General features: G+C 42.8%; 1 protein-coding gene across 1 annotated transcript in view; it reads left to right on the top strand.

Annotated features, from left to right (window-relative positions):
- Positions 1-18,896, top strand: part of CRYBG3 (crystallin beta-gamma domain containing 3) — a 94,192-nt gene extending 75,296 nt beyond the window's left edge. The window contains exons 18-22 of the mRNA XM_065076659.1: positions 9,076-9,215; positions 12,485-12,608; positions 14,373-14,531; positions 15,118-15,277; positions 16,723-18,896. Coding sequence (XP_064932731.1) covers positions 9,076-9,215; positions 12,485-12,608; positions 14,373-14,531; positions 15,118-15,277; positions 16,723-16,811 — 672 coding nt within the window. The 3' untranslated portion in view covers positions 16,812-18,896. The remainder of the gene's footprint in view (positions 1-9,075; positions 9,216-12,484; positions 12,609-14,372; positions 14,532-15,117; positions 15,278-16,722) is intronic.
- The last annotated feature ends 29 nt before the right edge of the window (positions 18,897-18,925 follow it).

The following is an 18,925-nucleotide window of genomic DNA, read 5'->3' on the forward strand; positions in this document are numbered from 1 at the left end:
TTGCTCTTGGTGACCTCTGAGACACATGATAAGTACTTATTACATGTGTATATATAGTCTTTGTGTGACTTTCAGGTCACGTTGGTTGTGCTACCCAAGCACTCAACTTGCAGTCAAGTGACCTATTGTAGCAGTAAGGTGAGATACAAGGTCCTCTGTGGTCAGGAGGTTAGACAGGAATGCATTGTGCTATCCAGTAGAAGATATTTACAACTTTGTAACCCTGCATACAGGACATGGGTCTCTGGAGTCTTGCTGTCATGTCTGTGCTTTTGTCTTATATCCCAGTATTCTGGTATGCAAGAGCATAGAAGATTAGCTGCCCGTAATGCTAACTCAGTAAAAGAGAAGCAAGTGGCTGTTCTGCCCATGCCTCTCTAGCACTGACCAACTTCTCTAAAACCCTTCCTCCTTCCCTGATCACACACACACAGTCTATGTGACGTCTGTCCTTCCATGTAACTATTAAGAAACTAGATGTTAAGATGGCTCAATTCATTTTTCTTCAAGTATTAATGTCCTTTTTCCTATTTGTGAACGGATTAAAAAAAAAAAAAAGCAGCTGTGGGTGTGGTGGGAAGGATGTACAGCTCAGGTTTCAAAGCTGGTCTTCACACTGGGTTACATAGATAGAGTGACTTCAGTGAAGCTATAGCTTCCCATCTGCTGAGAGCCTGGTTTTCAGATTAACGAACTCTTTTTCACGTTAGGCTTTTGGACTGCGCTCTGCTAAATCAGAGCGAAGTTTTGACATGAAATGGTAGGTCTCCTCCAAATCCCCCAGCCTGTAATCTCACAGGGAAGTAACTGCAGTTTGGCACTGTAGGAAGCTACTGGCAGCCCATGATTATGGAGGGCCAAGCCCTGGGAGAAGCGTGTTTGGCAGGCTGCATGTGGGATGCTTACACACATCTTCCTGTGCTAAGTGCCCAGCGCCTCTTAGTTCAGTTCCTCCTTTGCAAATAGGAGGCCTTGTATTTCACAAAATTCAGGCACTAAATGGCGTAAGATGCTATTGAACCACACCTGCTTTACAAATAGAAATGCCCTCATCGGCCCACAACGCTGTGTGATGGTGCTTGCAGGCGTTGTGCAGCACAGACGTGATGTTCAGCATGCAGCAGCAGTGAGTTTGGTCGGTGGTCAGAAACAGCCGTAGCTAATTCTGTGCATTGTCCGCAAGGCACTGTTCTTGGAACAGAGCCCTTTTTATTACAAGATATTTCTGTTAGCTCATTCACTAGAGCAGTGAGCATATTCCCAAGTGGAATTTTTGCAGAGCTGTATTGAATTCAGTTGTGACATTGCGAGCCCCTTCCATTGTTCAGCTCTAAATACCAGCCCAGTTTCGGACCTAAGGTGTGTATCTCGATAGCTCAAATGTAAGAGGGAAAATGTTTTGCCCTGAATGTGCACCGTCTCCTTTGTGCACTCCTTTAAGTGAGATCTATTTGCTGCAAGTGTCACTGTTGGAAGGACTCTCACGCTGCGGGGAGCTGTGTGTTGCTTCGCTGTGTGAGGTTTCTGTGTCCCAGATGTTGACTAGAAGTATGGGCCCATGTGTGGCACTTGCAAAGGGGAAAAAAAATGCTTTTAGTAGTACAAAGGACTCCTAAGGCTAGCTCATTACAAGCCTTTGAAAACAGTCCAGATCCCTTGACTGATGTAGGTGAGGTCCAGCTGTATATTTTAGAAGCAGATTGTTTCAGCCAGTCGTTTGGGGATAAGAGAACTAATCTGCTGGAGGAAATGAGGACACAGGTTCTGAGTATTCCCCTTCTGATTTGCAAGATTGTAACGATAATTAACTATATGTAACCTTGATATTGTACAGCTGAGTGAAGCGCCAACTCTGGGCCTTTATATGTGGGATGTGTGTAAGAATATAAGATTCTTTGTGTGGGGCTAACTCCAAAGCAGCTGTGAAGCACAGCAGTCAGCGCAGGCCACTGACACCTGCGGGATGCACAGCTTGGCTGGGCTTCCATGCTGATCTCTGCATCTGACCCTGAATCAAGCTGCCCTTTCTGTTCCTGTCTGTTCTGGTCACTGAAAGGAACATTTAGCAATGTTGTTTGTCACTGCATGTAGCAATACCTTCAGTGTAACTTTCTGAGTTTTCGTTTTAAATCTTTATCAACTTTGAGGGGCTTTTTGGATGTTGTCAGCTGCCGTGAGATTGCTGGTCTCTCCATTTTGGAAGGAGAGTTTGAGTACTGAAGTTAGGTGTGTGTAGTGCTTCTTCACAGCATGGGTGTGCTTTTGTGACCTGATGGAACAACACTAAGGTGGCAGTAGGACTTTTGTGACAGAGTAAGGTAACAGTAATGCCTTAATCTAAACTGAACAGCTCAGAAATTCTGCAAAGATTGACTGATATTTTTAAAAAATAGATCAACTAATTGAAGATAAGGAAAGGATTTGAGGCAATAGTTTGTTCTCTGAAAAACACAGCTTTGATGCAAACAAACATGGTAAATGTTGTAAATGAAAAAAACTAAGGATTTTTTTTAATTATTATTATTTTTTTAGGAAAGTAAGCTTCTGAGTTTTCAGTTTGAAAATTGCCGGAAATATAGTTTGCTTGTTTGAGCTTAACTATGTAACCAAATGAAAAATCTCATTCTAAATCACTGAGTTGGCCCAATTCATATAGAAGAAAGCCCAGAACTTTCAGGGTAATGCAAAATGAATTTGGATAAGAAAACAGGCTAGCAGTGGTCTGATTTCTTCACTGTGATGACAGTATTTTAGGTTGGCTTGCTTTTGTTCTAACCTTTACTTCTTGGAGGGGTGTTTTATGTGTTCTTTGCTGAAAAGTAAAGTTGTCATTATTTAAGTATGGCATGCTACCCCCTACCCCTTCCACACACACAATCACCTATTTGTCAAGAAATTCAAATTAACATGGTTCCACTTTGGTTATTTTCCCATTTATTATGCACTAGTATCATAGAGGACTTAAGCACATCTTTGCAAACAGTTTCCTCTACTGTTTGTTCAGGAAGCAGCAAAGTGAAGTTAGGTAGGTTTGTGAGGAGAGTGGGGAAGGTGTTTCCTTATTTCTAGGAACCTCTTTCCCATCTTGGTTTATTCTCAGAAGTGTATAATATTCAAACTAAATCTTTAGGAGACCATGCCTGTATTTTTTCTGCTGCTGTACCATTTCACTCCAATTCAAGCTGGACAGTTTTGTTCTTCTGGGAGCGTTTAGGAAAAGCTATATATTAATAAGAGGATACAAAGAAAGAACAAAACATATCTGTACCTTGATAATGGGAAAATAATGTCATTAGGTTTTGATATTCTGGGAAGAAAAATAGTATCGCAATACCCATGTATTAATCTAGATGGCGTGTTGAAAAGCGACATGTGACGTGGCCTCCTCCCTAATGGAAAGGGGAATGCTTCTAAAAGACCAATGACTCCTTTTTGTGTACTGTCTTATGAGTGGGGAAAATACGCTAGAAAGTATTCAAGTGAACAGGCAGTTACACACTTAACTTTAGTAGTGTTAGGAACATGTGAACTAATGTAACTTGTCTCTCATCATCTCCTTTCATCTAAAAATCCCAAAGCACTCTTCAGTAAATGCTTGTGGATCAAACATGCTGGTGTTGTTAATAGCCACTCTGTGGGCAGGTAAGAGCGTAGGATGGGTTAGGGGGTGCTGCATTTGCTGCAGCGGTGCAAGTATCTGTGCCTGCACCAGCAAGGACTTGCCTTTTGCGTTGCCATGAATTCATGAAAAGGAAAGTATGGGCACTCGCCTGGTGTCAGGAAAGTGGGTGAAGTCAACTGGGTCACTTGCAGGGCCAGGGTTGCTCACTGAGGCTTTTGCCCAGTGTTTGTTGCTTGAAGAGGTTAAGCTTTTGGAATAGAAACCATGACAAGATGTTCTTAAAAACAGGAATGTGCTGCCTTTTCTCAAGCATGTTTTTTTCTTAAACTCCCTGTAATATTTGGCGTGACTTACGTGGACAAGAGTATCCAGGATTGTTGCAGTGAGCAATTAGCTTTCCTTCTGAAATGTCAACTTCAGGCCTAAAGTTAAACCACTCTTATAGTTTCTAAAAACAAAAATGAGATCTGGGTTGCAGGCTGTATGACACCCTTTTGGTTTTTTTTTCCCTTTTCTTTTGAGGCATTCCTTACCTTTGCACTGCACAATCATGATAATTCCTGTATTTCTATATTGATTATCTTTTCTAAGTTAAACACAGGTGTTAACTAATCTCTCCAGCATTCCAGTGAGGGGAAATAATGAAACCAGATACAAAATATTAATCGGTGTTTCCCAGGGTCAGGCAATGAGTCATTTTGTGTAGCTGTGTCCGGAGTGTGGGTGTTCCTGCCGCCCAGCGCTGTGCTTCTCTCCCTCAGCCAGGAGTCCATCCCACACTGAAGGGAGTAGCCTGGCGAGTGCAGCTTCAGTAAAGACAGTTGCAAATGAGGAGTTAGCCAAGACTGAAGAGTAAAGATTTTTCCCAAGGATGTTGTAATACAGCTGTGGAGGCTCCTCCAGTTGAGGCTCTGACAAATGCTCTTTGCATAGCAACAGGTCAGTGGGGATGTGAAGTGGGGAAGTGCACCAGCCCTGGCCATTACTGGGTTACAGGCACGCTTTAGTCCAGCCCTGTGGATTTCTTGTCTTGGCTTTATTAGGCTTTCCCATCTAAGTTTGCAAAAAAAGGTGTAAGGAAAATTATAATTTGGGGTGAGTCCTCCTCAAAAGAGAGAAAGTAATAATTTTCACAAAATTCGTTATGAAAAAATTATCTGTGTTATCCATAGCTAAAACAATAATTGTTTGTATTTAAGAGCATGCATGCAAATTCCCTTGTGCGCTTGATTTTCAGTTGTAGCACCTTTTCGTTAGCTGCCTTGTGTCTGTACGCTGTTGCCTTTCAGTAGATCAAGCACCTAAGCTTTGTGCTGCAAACAAAAGGCATTTGAAAGGAAGCTCATCTTGCACTGATTTTTCTTTAATATCAAACACTTCACCTTTTTCTGAACTGGTAAAGCGTTCTGAATTGTGAAACTCTGTTCTGAATTGTGAAAAATTTGTGGTGCACAAGTTCTCTCTGCTAAAAACAGGTGGAAGTCACTGAGGGGAAAACCTGAGCTGAGTTGAACTGTGTGAGAGGTTTTCGTTGAGTTGATTGCCTTGGCCTACTGTTCAGCCTCTGAAATCACAGTGTGGAGAGGAAAAAAGCAGTGTCATGTTCATGGCATCGCATGCTGTACTAGCCATAGACTACCACACCTGTTAAGTAAAGAATATCACTGTATTTAACAGTTCACAAGGCTGCTTATCCTTGAAATGCTGTGTAAATATAGCCTTCCTTAATCACCGGCCTCTTGAATATATTAAATCTCTTCAAGTTTCTCCATGGACAGTGGCATTAAAAAACAGGACAAGCAAAACTTCTTGAAATTTCATTGGTACTGGTTTGAGCAAGGCAATTAGTTCCTCAATGCACAAAGATCAGGTTAAGTAATTATTTAAGTGCTTTGTCATTCTTCAATTGGCAAGCTTTCCCCAAAGGATGACATTTCAGGTGTTTTCCTTGAAATAACTATGAAAGGAAGCTAAGGTAATCCTGACCTAGAGATGGCAATGACTTGGCAGTTGTGGGTAAATCACAGAATTGTAGAATCATTTAAGTTGGAAGAGAGACCCTCAGGGTCACAGAATCCAACCATAACCTAACTCTAGCACTAAGCCATGTCCCCAAGAACCTCATCCTAACACCTTTTAATCACCTCCAGAGATGGTGACTGCACCACTTCTCTGAGCAGCCTGTTCCGATGCCTGACAGCCCTTTCCATGAAAAACTTTTTCCTGATATCCAATCTAAACCTCCCCTGGCACAGCTTGAGGCTGTTTCCTCTTCTATCACTTGTTACTCAGGAAAAGAGACCAACACCCTCCAGGCTACAACCTCCTTTCAGGTAGTTGTAGACAGCGATAAGGTCTCCCCTCAGCCTCCTTTTCTCCAGGCTGAACAGCCCCAGTTCCCTCAGCTGCTCCTCATCAGACTTGTGCTCCAGACCCATCACCAGCTTCGTTGCCCTTCTCTGAACTCTCTCCAGCACCTCAATGTCTTTCTTGTAGTGAGGGGCCCAAAACTGAACACAGGATTCAAGGTGGGGCCTCACCAGTGCTGAGTACAGTGGCACAATCACTTCTCTAGTCCTGCTGGCCACATTATTCCCAATACAAGCCAGGATGCTGTTGGTCTTTTTGGCCACCTGGGCACAGTGCTGGCTCATGTTTGGTCAGCTCTCAGTCAACACCCCCAAACCCCTCTCTGCCAGGCAGCTTTCCAGCCACTCTTCCCCACACCTGTAGCACTGCCTGGGGTTGTTGTGACCCAAGTGCAGGACCCAGCACTTGGCCTTGTTGAACCTCATACAGTTGGCCAGTTGGCCTCAGCCCAACGCTCCAGCCAGTCCAGATCCCTCTCTGTGGCCTTCCTACCCTCCAGCAGATCAACACTCCCGCACAGTTTGGAATCATCTGCAAACTTACTATGTAGATGTCTTTAGCTCATCTTTCAAAACTGGGGACTGGGGTCCACCTAAAGCAACCCCACAGTCTGAGGTTGCCCCCTCTTGTGTTCTCAGCCCAGTTGCTTTTCCTCTGGCTCCTGGAGAGCCCTGTTCCTCTCTGGCCTGTCAGGATTGGGCCTCGGTGAAGAAAGCTGGTCCTGTCAAGGCTCACACTTATCTGTCAGTGATGACTCTTCAGCCTGAAAATGGGTGAAAGGGCCTCTCAGCGTTCTGCAAGGAAGGGTTGGAAGCAAGATGCCTCTGTAGTAAGTGTAACAGCATAGCCTCAAAACCTTGGTTTTTACTGTTGATAGTTTTCATGGAGCTATGAAAACAAAATCAGAGAAAAAAGCCAGGCCAAGACACTGCTGCCAGCTGTTGGTGTAAAACGGTATACATAAACTGAGTGATCAGCTCATTGCTCTATATATGGTTATGGAAATAGGGGAGCTTCAGCGCTTGAGACAGCAGCGTGTTTTCTTTTTGCTGTGCTTCACATCTGTGCCAAGATTGGTGGAGTCCTTCTGAGGTCTCACTGGAAAGGTGGTATCAGTCCTTGTGATGGGTTGTGTGTGTGTGTGTGTCACAGATGGCGTTATGTGCTGTGCACCAGCAGCCTGGGGCTCTGAGAAACCAGACGGGGCTTTCTCAGGCCCATTAGGTTCAAACAGTCTCAGCCACCTGAGAGCGAGAGTCGTTTTAATTGACTTCACCAGTTTGCTGTTCTGATTATTGGCGTATAAATGGATATGCTGTGTCAGATGACTTGGTCAACCTGGTGTAGCATCCCTGTGTCTTAAGGTACTGAACGTTGCAACAGCAGGACAAATTGTAGGCTTTGGTAATGGTGTCTAGCAACAAGGATGCCAAATGGCGTTTCCCATGCTCACTAATGCACTTGTGGAAACTCTCCCCGTTGGACCTGTTCTGGACACGGCTTCTGGTCTCAGTGGAGAGTGATGACACTGCCTTGCTGAGCACAGCAACCTGAGAAGTAGCTGCCTACACTAGGTCTGCTTTTAGCCTTTAGACGCACACTGTAAATTTGATCCACCTCATCCAGCAGAAGGCAGGTGGGAAAAATGGCATTTCAAAACAAAAATGTTACGGGTTTTAATCTCTTTCTGGTTTGTAACATTAGTTTTTTAGGAGTGCAGTGGGCTTTAAAAATCTCTCCAGGCTCCCCTGCTCTTCTTTAAAATGTCTCAGCAAGCTCCCTGTCCATGGAGTGTTGCACAACTGGCGTTGTCCCTGCACTGGCTGTCCCTTCCCTGGCACAGGGAAGCAATTTCTCTGAGGCAGGATTTGAACAACTGGCTACATACCAAGTGCACAGAGTCAGTGCCAGTAAATTTGTAAGCCCTGAATCACCACTGAGCTCTTCAGAGACACTTCACTACAATACATGTGCCTCTTCAAATATGAAAGTTAAGTTATCTTAATTACTCGGTGCCTGTGTCAGCTTGAATTCAATATTTTGTTTCATTCATTCCACCTGAGGCCATGTCTTTGTTGCAGAATAGATCCTACCTTTTGCCTGGGCCAGCTATCTTGGGGTAACATCTCCTAAGAACAAGGTGCCTTCCCTGGAGAGGCTGCTAATTGAAGCAGTTACTTTGACCTGTTCCCTCTTTTACCAGCTGCATCAAGATATAAATTACAAGTGCTTATGATTTTGGTTGTGATACTTCCCTTATGGGGAAAGTTCCCTTATGCTAAAAAATTGTACAAGTGTTGCTTGTACTAGGTCACAGACTTTGTGTATTTAAATCTGTTCCTTCTGTGCTTTTCTGCTGATCTTACAGCTGTACCACATTTTCGTGCAAACTGATCTTTTTATTTCCTTTCATAGGCAATCTCTTGGCTGTAGAAAAGGACATTAAGTGAAAAATGTTTCAGTTCTAGATGAGACTAATTACGCTGTTTCTTCAAGATTGCCAGAATCAAAATAGGAATGTCTGTTAAAACACTGAGAATGTTTTTATTTCTGATGTTTTTAACCTTTTTGAATTTGTAGATCTCTAAGATTTTTTCCAGTGAACCGCTGCTAATTGAAGTCTATGGACAATGGACTTGTGATTTACCTCACTACTTTAGGTGCGATCTGCAGATCACCCTGAAAACTACTGCTGTAACCTGTTACATCAATAAATAAATAGACTACATTTGTGAAAAGTAATCAAGACCCTAATAATACAGATCGGATCAAAAAGAGATTTTTTCAAATTCAAACAGAGGTGCCTCTGCATCTCAAAGCAACTCCATGTGTCTGGCCTGTGTCAGTGGGGCACTATACTCTGATGGCAAAGCCACTGATAAATCCAGTATGTTTCAGCTCTGTATGCTGCTTTGGTGGATGTACATTTTTTCTTTACTGTTACATTTGCTAAGGAAGCATGATCTAACGCAAGAGCACGTGGAAATTAAACTGAAGTGGCCAAATATGTGCATTGTGCCTAACAACTGAAGTTGGACTATTCCTAGTAAAACTTTGCTTTGTCTTTTCTCTTTCCCCCTGAGGTTTTTGCTGAGCCCTCCATCAGCCTGTTCGCTCTGGAATGCTGCAAGGGCAGAGAGCTGCACTTCAGTGAACCCGTCAATTCTGTTTTGAATGAGGACCTTCATTTTTACACTCAGTCTGTATGGGTGAGAAGTGGATTGTAAGTATAAGAGAAATACTCTTGACAGATTTACGTTACAGGAACTAATACTGAGTGTGCATTTTCTCCTGACTACTGCTTCTTTACATAGGATGTGTTTTACATTCTAATTTCTATTTTGAGACAATACAAAATGCAAAAATGCAGTTGAATGCTAGACCCACTTTTTCTATCAGGACCCAAAATGAACAAAAATGTGGGCAAAGGGTATATTTCTCCCTGTAAGAATTGTCTTCTTATCCCTATACGGTAATGAACAATAGAGCCTGTTGTTTGAGCCAGGAACCAAAAGTAAATAAGTTTTGATTGCTGACTTAACAAAGACAGGCAGAGTAAACTTGGACTGCCTTTATTAACCAGCTGTAAAATACCAGCTATAAAGTGCAGTGATTTAATGTAAACCGCTGCAGCGGTTCAGTGGAGCTTGACATGCTGATCAGCTGCCAGAGAGGCAGCAACTTCTGAGAGAAGCTGGGGGCAGTTCTGACAGCTGGAACAGTAATTTTCTTCTGTTATTAGTTTAACCCCCCTCTGTGAGTGTGAACACACACCCAAGGTCTTCTGTGAAAACCATTTTACATCTGTAGAAGTGACCTTCTAACTTCTTCCACATCTGCCCCCTTTACCTTTTGGAGAAATTCCCAAGTGTTCTGTCTCAGCCACATTTTCATCCTCCACATCCACAGCAATAACAAATAACTTGCAGAGCCTCGTCCTGCAACTGAGACTAACTGGTCACTGCTGTTCTTCTAATGCAACTCACATTTCCTGTGTTTATTCTTAACTTTGTAAGTTTTAATTTTCTTGAGAGGTCTTAAGGGATGACAAAAAAACACACAGAATTTGAACTTAATTGGGCAAAAAACTTAGTGTAGGCTGTTCACAGTTTAGGTGTGGTGATTCAAACGATGAATTTTTCAAACATCTCAAGTCTACCACCTAGAAGTCCAAGCCCCTCTATGGATATCTGTAACAACACTGCTGAGCACTCCTCTGATTTTTTTTTGAGGTTGGTACAAAGGCTAAGCCTAAGCTAGCTAATGCTCCAGAGCACCACGGATTGTTTTCTTTCAGGAATTTCACGCAACCGTTTCCTTGAAAGGTTGGTTAAAAATTGAACGTCCCTTTCTTCAAGAGCAGTCAGTAGCTGTTGACTTTGGCTGTGGGCCCATAGTGAATATAAGCTTCCCCACAAAGCTCTGCCAGTTCACTAGAAACCCTAGTCCCTGTCATCTCTGCCACTTCCATCATGAGCCCTTGCTGAAAATGTATAGAAAAGTGTTCATCTGGTGCTGTTGTCTTGAGGTGCCCTGGTGAGAGTGTGGCACGCAACAACTGCCCTTTCAGGCTGAGAACAGCATCCACTCTTCCCATGCACTCTGTGCTGGTCTGGAGGAGGAAAGGCCGCCTTTGTGTGGAGCACCTGACTTATTTCTGGTGGGAGTGTGTAAACCTGTGGAGGTGTTACAGTCTAAAGTGTTTCCTAGTGGGGAACATCTCTTTATGAGCTTTCTCTGCCCTCTCATCAGGGCTGTGCAACTGGAAATTAAATCACTTTGCCTGTGCATGTGGCTGTAAATAAAGGGTGGTGGCTTTGGGACCACGGACTAGAAAAGCACGGGAGAGTGAGTGCAGCGGTCCAGGCCCTTTGGCATCTTCCTGCTCATTCGTGAGCATCCAAGCCAGGTTAGCTCGTTCCCTGTCTGTGGGAAGGGGCAGGGCAGAAAGGCTGGGCTTTCTCTGAGCTCCTGTGGTGCTCCCTGGGAAGCAGAGCTCCTTGGCCTGTTCCCGTCCCACACTGCAGATAGGTGGCTTAAAGGTTGAGGGTGGCAAGTGATCGTAGGAAGCCTGTGGGATGTCCTAGAGGGTTTACTTGCTTTGCCTGTGATCAAGAGCTCAGGAAAGCAAATACAGAGGTTTCTTTGGCTTCTTGCTCCAAAGCCTACTGTCAGCCTTAGACAAATTACAAAGGTTTATGTATACATAGCAACAGCATCTTGCTGCCAGGCTTAGGTACGAGGATCCTTCCTGAGCCAGCTGAGCACCTGAGTCAGAAATGGCACAAGCTTGGACTGTGGCTTGGCAGAGGGGGCTGGGGGCTGAGGCCCCCCAAGGTGTGGGAAAGGTGGCACAGTGGAGGCTGCTGGTTGTGTGAAAGCTGAAATGAGCTCTGCCTGAGTCACTGAGTGTCAGAAGCCCAGCCTGGCTTCAGGTGGTTAGTGCTGTAACAGTCCTTCTCCTCCTTGTTTCCTATAAATGTCTCCTTCAGCAACAGAAGCTGCATTTCCAGTGAGACTGTTCGATGATCTGAAGAGAATGTTAACAGTGAATTCTCAGTGACTTCACAGAAAGCATCATAAGAAAACGGTCAGAAATGTGTTAGAAACATAAGGAACACGCAGTGGCGGTCAGGCTGCTCTGAACGGTCAGGAGGGGTGTGACTTAATCTGAGGAAACAGTGGTACAGCCTCATCACAAGGCAGTTCACAGCTGGCACATTTTAGCCTCCATGGAGTCCTGAGTGAGGCTAGCTGTCAGTTTCTCCAAATTATGCACTATAGGGAGAAAAGTAAATTACAGGCGCTTTGAGCACTGTTAGTGGGTGTTTCTACACTGACTTAGAGTGCAGCCATCCCTCAGTGTTCCTGGCAGCTGACCTGTAAAACAGGTAACGTGGGGAAACCAGGATTCGCTTTGTGTTCAGATGAGTTAATGAGTCAAGCATTTAGGATTCACTGACAGCACAACAATGGCCTATTGATATAAACAAAACCGATCTGTGATTCTGAGGCTGCCTTTGTAAGCAGCAACACATCATCTATGGAGCAGATGTCTAGATAACAAGGGATCTGTATGTGCCAATGCTTTAACTCTGTGTTAACAAAGTATTTTGCTGTGTCCATGGCTCAGATGTGTTAGCTACAGGAAAAGTCTGTTATGGCAATATATAGGTTTTGGAGTAAATATTTTGTATGTGTTTTCAGACAAGTGGAATAGCTACAGAAAGCTTTAATTATAACAAAGACAGCACTGGACAAGATCCTTTCATAATTAAGAAGTGGAGTTCACGAGTTTTAGGCAGACAAACACAAAACAGGTCACAAACCACTGAAATTGATGGCATTTTGTGCCACGGTAATACAGGCTTGATATTAGCACTAGTGTGGAGAGGTTTGGGGGCTTTCAAGAGCACAGCCCTGAACACTGCCCATAGTTTAGTTTAGCTATGGTTAACATGTAGTCTTCTGTGTTCTGTTTTCTGTATCCAGGTGGATTGCATACGAAGGATGTAATTTTTTAGGGAAGCAGATTCTCCTGGAGCCCAGTGAGATTTCAAACTGGAATGAACACAGCAGCTGGAAAGCCATTGGCTCCCTTCGTCCCATGAAGCAGGTACTGTAACAGTGTACGAGGACAATATTTTTTTGGACAGGGATTAGTGCACAAGGACCAGTTCTAGCACTAAGTATAATGGTGTGCATTGTACTCCTTCAATGAGGCCAAATTATGAGAGCCAGAGGGACCTACTGGAAGATTACTGAAGCAGCAAATTTCTCCAGTGGCAATTATGGAGATCTATATTAGGCTCCTAAAAGGGAATAATTTCTAGTTTCTTGGAGCCAAGTTTTGTTGTTCTGAATGGCTCATTAGCATGTTCTATAGATGCTCTATTTTTACATTTTTGCTGTATAACAATAATAATGAGAGAGCCAATTCTACATTAGCTTGTTTCATAATTAACATAAATGGAAGCAAGAACAAATTTTATTGTGCTGTAGCCTGGATTTCCAAAAGAAGCAAAGTTTATGTAGCCCCACCCAGTTTTCCCTCTCTGCCTCACCCCAAGTAGTGCCCATTCCAACCTCATTCAAAGACCTGGGTCTCAAAACCACAGAGTTCTTAGCAGCTTTGTGAAAGGTAGATGGAGAAGCAAGACTGAGATCAATGCCCCTCGTTCAAAGAAAAGCAGGTACGGTTCTGCTGCTCTGCCTTTCCGAGAGGCATCAGGTCATCAGTGACACCCACAAGCTCCAAACCACTCAAAGTGGGGTAGGAAAAGGACAGGGGAGAGTAGTAGGGAATGGGAGCAGTAACTCCACTGGAAAAGACTTTTGTTAGCTCTGCTTCTCGCAGAACAACTCATTTCCACCTAGTGGAAAATGACACTTTTTTTTAGAACACTAGATTCAACTGGGGAAGGGTTACAGTGAACAAAAATAATCATCTTCAGCATTAGTTATGCATTACCTGTCCCACCCACTCAGTGGAAAAGAAAAGCTGCTTCTCCCCTTCCCCCGTCATTTCTTAGTCGAAGAAGTTGACAGCTCCCTAGAATTCTTTGGAAGTGGTAACTACCAAAGGATCCCATTTTGACTCTGTTTTTTGCAAATAATAACGAAAATAATTTGAGCTGGAAAATTCTCTTCAGTGACTTCATAATATAATCCCTTCCTTGTAAAGAATAACTATACATTATACTAACACACATGAGTTTATGGATGCTTGGTGGGAGAGAGGTTTTATTGTCTATACCTTAGGGGTTGTTTTAACGTGAAAAAAGAGAGATTTAAAACTCCCAGAAGGAAAAGCTGTGCTCGAGTTGGGGTTCCAGCAGAGCTGCCCTTTGTAGCTCACTGCTCTTCATTTGCACCAAAATCAGTGAAAAGCAGAGAAAAAGCTTGAACCTTGTAGTAGCCCTGCAAAACCTCCTTATTGAGTAAAAAGGGGATGCCAAGCTAGTACTGTGTTTTCCCTGCGTGTTTAAAAGCAATAGAGTAACTTCCCTGCTATATATTCCAGTTGATGAGGGCTGAAGTTGCTGAATACGTGTCTCAGTAAGTTTTGTGTCCTGAGAATAAAATGCTTGTGGAGTACAGCCCATTTACTGGCCTTGGAATGAGTGAAATGTGCTGAACTAGAAATAATTGCATATCACAGCAATTAATTCTACAGACATAAATAATTTTTTAAATGTTTACAAAACCCACAACTATCTGCCATTGCTGCTCTTCCAACAAAAAAATTATTGCACGTCCTTGTCTGAAACTGGAACTGTAACATATACCCTAGAAATCTGATATAAGATGGAGGAGAGGCATTCTCACATTGACTTTCTTAATCTCAGTGTTATAACTCTCTTTCTTCTCACTGTTTCAGCCGGCAGTGTACGTCAGAGTGAAGAACCAAGCCCAAGGTAAATATCTGACGGTCGCTGGAAGCCTGGCAGATATAAGAGCAACATCAGTGTGCGCAGCGCCGTATAATGGCAAGAATACCCAGATCTGGCACTACTGCCGTGGACTCTTCAAATCCAAGGTGAGTCGCTGGCTGCTGGAAGTGGGTGGCTTGTACCACCTGCAGTCCTTTCACTGTTGCTCACTTCTACTGTTGGCTAGCATTAACACCAGGATAGTTTTTGGCCTCTTCCATGCATCTTAAACCAAAACTCTGATAATCTACATCCTCTTGCTATGTATAGATAGATGCGATGTCTGCTTTGGCAAGCTGGACAACTTTTCGCATCTGTCTAATGGCACTGGTGTTCCTGGAAGAAGAAACCTGTCTAAAGTCACAAGTTTAAGCTTATTACCTCTAAAGAGTTAAGAACTTCTCTGAAAAGTAATATGCAAAGAAAATGATTTGGTATTAATGCTGCCCTTTGATAGTCTGTTATTAATGTAAAAAGCCAATGATATAACATAAGAAGCACGTAAAGTAACAAACACCACCTTTGACCAAGCAGCTGCTCAGTTGCTGAATAACCTGTTCTGAGCTCACTTGCCAGGCTTGTTACCAGCTATAGCATCATCGCTGCAGTTCACTTGGTGCCTGAAACAGACACAAGTCAGACACAAAATGGAGGCTTTGTGGCCTGGATCTCACTTCTCATCTCGTTCCTTAGGCTAACAATGCATGTCTGGATGTCATTGGTGGCAGAGATGTGCCTGGGGCCAAAGTCGTGCTCTGGGCTGAACATGGAAAGGACAGACAGAAGTGGAGACTCAATGAGGATGGAACCATCAGTTCATACCTCAGCGATCAGCTGGTGCTTGATATTAAAGGTATTTTGAAAAACAACAACAAAAAACACTAAACCTTACATGGTCCAAGTGCATTTTTTGATTGAAGTTAATTGCAGTATTCCAGCCCTTTTGTACTTCAGGTTACATACTGAATCCTCTCTTCCCTGTTAGGTTTATGTCCAGTTGCTTGACAGTGGGAAAAGAAACAACAGGGTGAGGGGAAACTTACTCTCTTGATCCCAGAGGTTTATTTTTATCAGATCAATGACTCTACTTGAGGGGCTTCAGGAGTGCTGAGGGCAAGAAATACAAGTTACAAAACACAATGGTGAAGGAAAAGCAACCACAGAATAGGGGTGGCTCAGGTGGCTCCCTCTTCATGTTTTCAGGCTGGTTAAAATTGTCATGGCTGAAGTTATCCATTGTTGCAGAACTGCCCCACTGGAGAACGCCTGTTCCTCACACACAGTTTGTTCAAGCCCTGCTGCTGGCATGAGGGGTTTATCTGTAGGGAAAGGTATCAGGGCAGTGGCTGCAGTGGCTGGTTGTGAGGTTGGGGGCTCTACGGTGCTGTCTTCTCAGATGGAAAGTCTGGGTAAATCAGTGGCCTGGCAGCCCTGCAGGGGTCACAGCCCAGGGTAAGGGCACATCCCACAGGTGAAGCCATCAGCCTTGTTGGTGAGTGTCCCACTGGCTGTTACACATCTGACCTCTGCAGCTCAAACTTACCAATAATGAATTGTTAGCCCCCCGATGCTGAATTCACAGAGCATTCCTGGCTTCCAGAATTACGGAGTTTGACCACCATGACTAATTAATAAATATTTAGTACAAAGCCATTAAATACAACTGGTAATACTAATGGCAACTCTTACATTACCAGGAAGCTGTGCTGCCCACGTCACTGCAAAAGATAATGCTGATGGCTGGGGTCGTGAGAAACCACTTGGTAGCTCTTTGGAACACCTATTTTTCATGGATTTTTATTTATAGTTTAATGATTAAAAAAATGCAGTCATTTTTATGCTATATGTATTCAAAGGAGAGAAATTTCATTTTAAGGACTTCTAAGTTTATTCTTGCAATGAGTATGCTACACCAAATGATCTCACGTGTATCTGTGAATCTCTGTAGTTCTGTAGCAGTACGTGCCTTAAAAACCCGGACATGCAGCAGGAGCTTGGAATCTGCCAAAAGCAAAATCTCTTTAGCATTGCTGCTTCTGCACACAACGGTACATTTGAGGACTCCAGGTTGTGGTGCACTCTGCTTCCTAACTCATGGAGCGCCTCAGGGCCTAGGCTGACAAGTGACCATTTGAAGGAGACACAGAGAAGCAGAGGGGTGGACATCAGCCCCCTAACTCGCAGAATTTTTCAACTAATTCTCCTACTTGGTTATATTTTTTTTAAAGATTATGCATAGACTTTTCTGACCATCTCTTTTTAAAATTTTCTCTTCATGATTTTGTTTTTATTTTTAAGGAGGAAATTATTATGACAAGAATCACATCATTATGAATGAGCCAATAGATGACAAACGGTCACAAAAATGGGATATTGAAATATTGTGAGTAAAACCCACCACGCAGATGGACTTTGGGATATTAACACCTAGAGGAGAAAAAAACCCACACTACTGAAGTCACACACCACTGGAACCTTAAGCAGCAACTCCTCTCTACTTTCCTTCATGCCAAGCACCAACTCCTGAAATAACTGAATTTTGCACAAATCCAGAAGATGGGAGGTTGATCTGATGTCTGTCTGCAGGGAAGCTGATTCTTTAGAAGCCACTTCTATGAAAGTCACCATTACTCTTCATCTGAAGTATTGACAGTGAATGCAAAAGACCAGACATAAGCTTTGCAGGATGCAAATGGCAAGAGATAATATGGTAATATGAGAAAGGTAATACGAAAATACTATAGAAGTGTTGTCTTTACCTCCCTCTTAAACTGATGGAAGCTCACTGAGGAATTAATGCACTAATGAGCCTGAAAAAAGTTGGGTTGGACTATTGTGTCCCAAGTGAAACGGTGCAGGCTCCAAGCGATCCTGAACCTGAAATCATGTCTTGCTAAAATGCAATTTATTTTGTTCATTAAGACAACTTTGAACTGCAGTTACCAGCTCAGCATGTAAGATGGAGCAGTAGAAACAACAACTTGCACATCCCTAATGTTACTGGTAGGCTGTTGCTTTTATTACTTTCAACAATACCAAATTTCCAGATTCGGAACTGGTTTTGTTGACCCGTGGCCTGTTCCCAATCCATGAAACTGGGAGTTATCACTGAAGGTCACATTTAACATGGAGCCATATGTGCATGTATTAGAAGAGAATAAACAGTCCTGGGTCAGGCTAGACTTCTACAAGGGCTACCTGCTTTTAGAGCAGTCGTGATTTTAACTCTAGCTGTATTTTGTTTTGATGTATATAGATTAATTTAATACAATGTAATTTCATCTTGAAACCATATCTTCCTTCAGAAAATATTTTGCCCTAGTATATATTTTCAAAGGTGCTAGCAGCCTGCATTTCAATGCTTGCTTCACGTTAGAAGACCAGCGTAACTGCATGTTAAGCGTTACTGTGGCTCATCACCATCTATGTCTTATCCCAAAGGGTGAAGACTTGGAGCAAGGGTCAGAGCTGGGCCTGTCCCTGCCCCTGCTTGCTGCAGTGTCAGCACTCCAGCTGTCCCCCGAGACAGCCAGGGCCAGGGACCCGGCCGTGCTGCAGCTGTTGCAGCCTCAAACAGCAGGTTCCTCAGACAACACTGACAAATACAGAGGGAACTGCAGATGTGTGTAGGGCTGTGGACACCTGCCATGGAAGAGAGGTCCCTTAGTTCGCTCACTGGTAACTTGATTTGATTTCAGTGTCACTACATTGATCTACTCCATTGAAAATGTAAGGGTTTTTCCTTATTTGTATATTCAGGGTTATGTATTTCTATAACTATTTAAAGAGTTGAGGTTTGCTAAAGCCAGTATTTTAGTTTCCCAAAGTTGTAACTATTCCAGTTGTGCATTCAAAAAGGATTCATCCCCAAACAAACACATAACCCTAAATTTGCCACAGAAAAAAAATATATGGATGTCTATTTTTGTATGAAATGGAGTTCTGTATAGTACTATTTAAGAAGAAAAACTACTTGCACTTACTATTTTACATTCTAAAATTATCATAAATCTGCTGTTTAAGTAACATATCTTCAAATATATGTATATATTTTTCCAACTAAAGCACTTGTTTAGCTTTTTGTATGTAAGTCAGTATATCAAATGTTCTATATGTGACTTGCTATCCATCCGAAATTTTAAAAGCCTGTGTAAAATGTTCTAATATTTTAAACCAAGAAGGACTCAGTAAAGCAGGCTTTTGTACTCAAGAGATCTGGAATGTAAAATGCTAAACATGTATGTTTTAATTGTATAAAAGTTTTTTTTAGGAGGAACATTTTGCTGCTTGTTTTCTTCTTAAACTAAACCCCACAGTTTTTAACAGACATCAAGGACATTCTTCCTGTAAAGTATCTCCTTTCAAATGGAGAAAAAAGGGATAAAAGTATATTGAGTATGTGACTGTGCATGCAAACATGAGTTTGCATATTAAACATTGATGTTCAAGTATTAAAATCCCATCAAACCCCACTCAAGTGAGCATTGAAGATATGGATTCC

This window comes from Columba livia, chromosome 1 (genome assembly GCF_036013475.1).
Source record: "Columba livia isolate bColLiv1 breed racing homer chromosome 1, bColLiv1.pat.W.v2, whole genome shotgun sequence".
NCBI classification, from domain to species: domain Eukaryota; kingdom Metazoa; phylum Chordata; class Aves; order Columbiformes; family Columbidae; genus Columba; species Columba livia.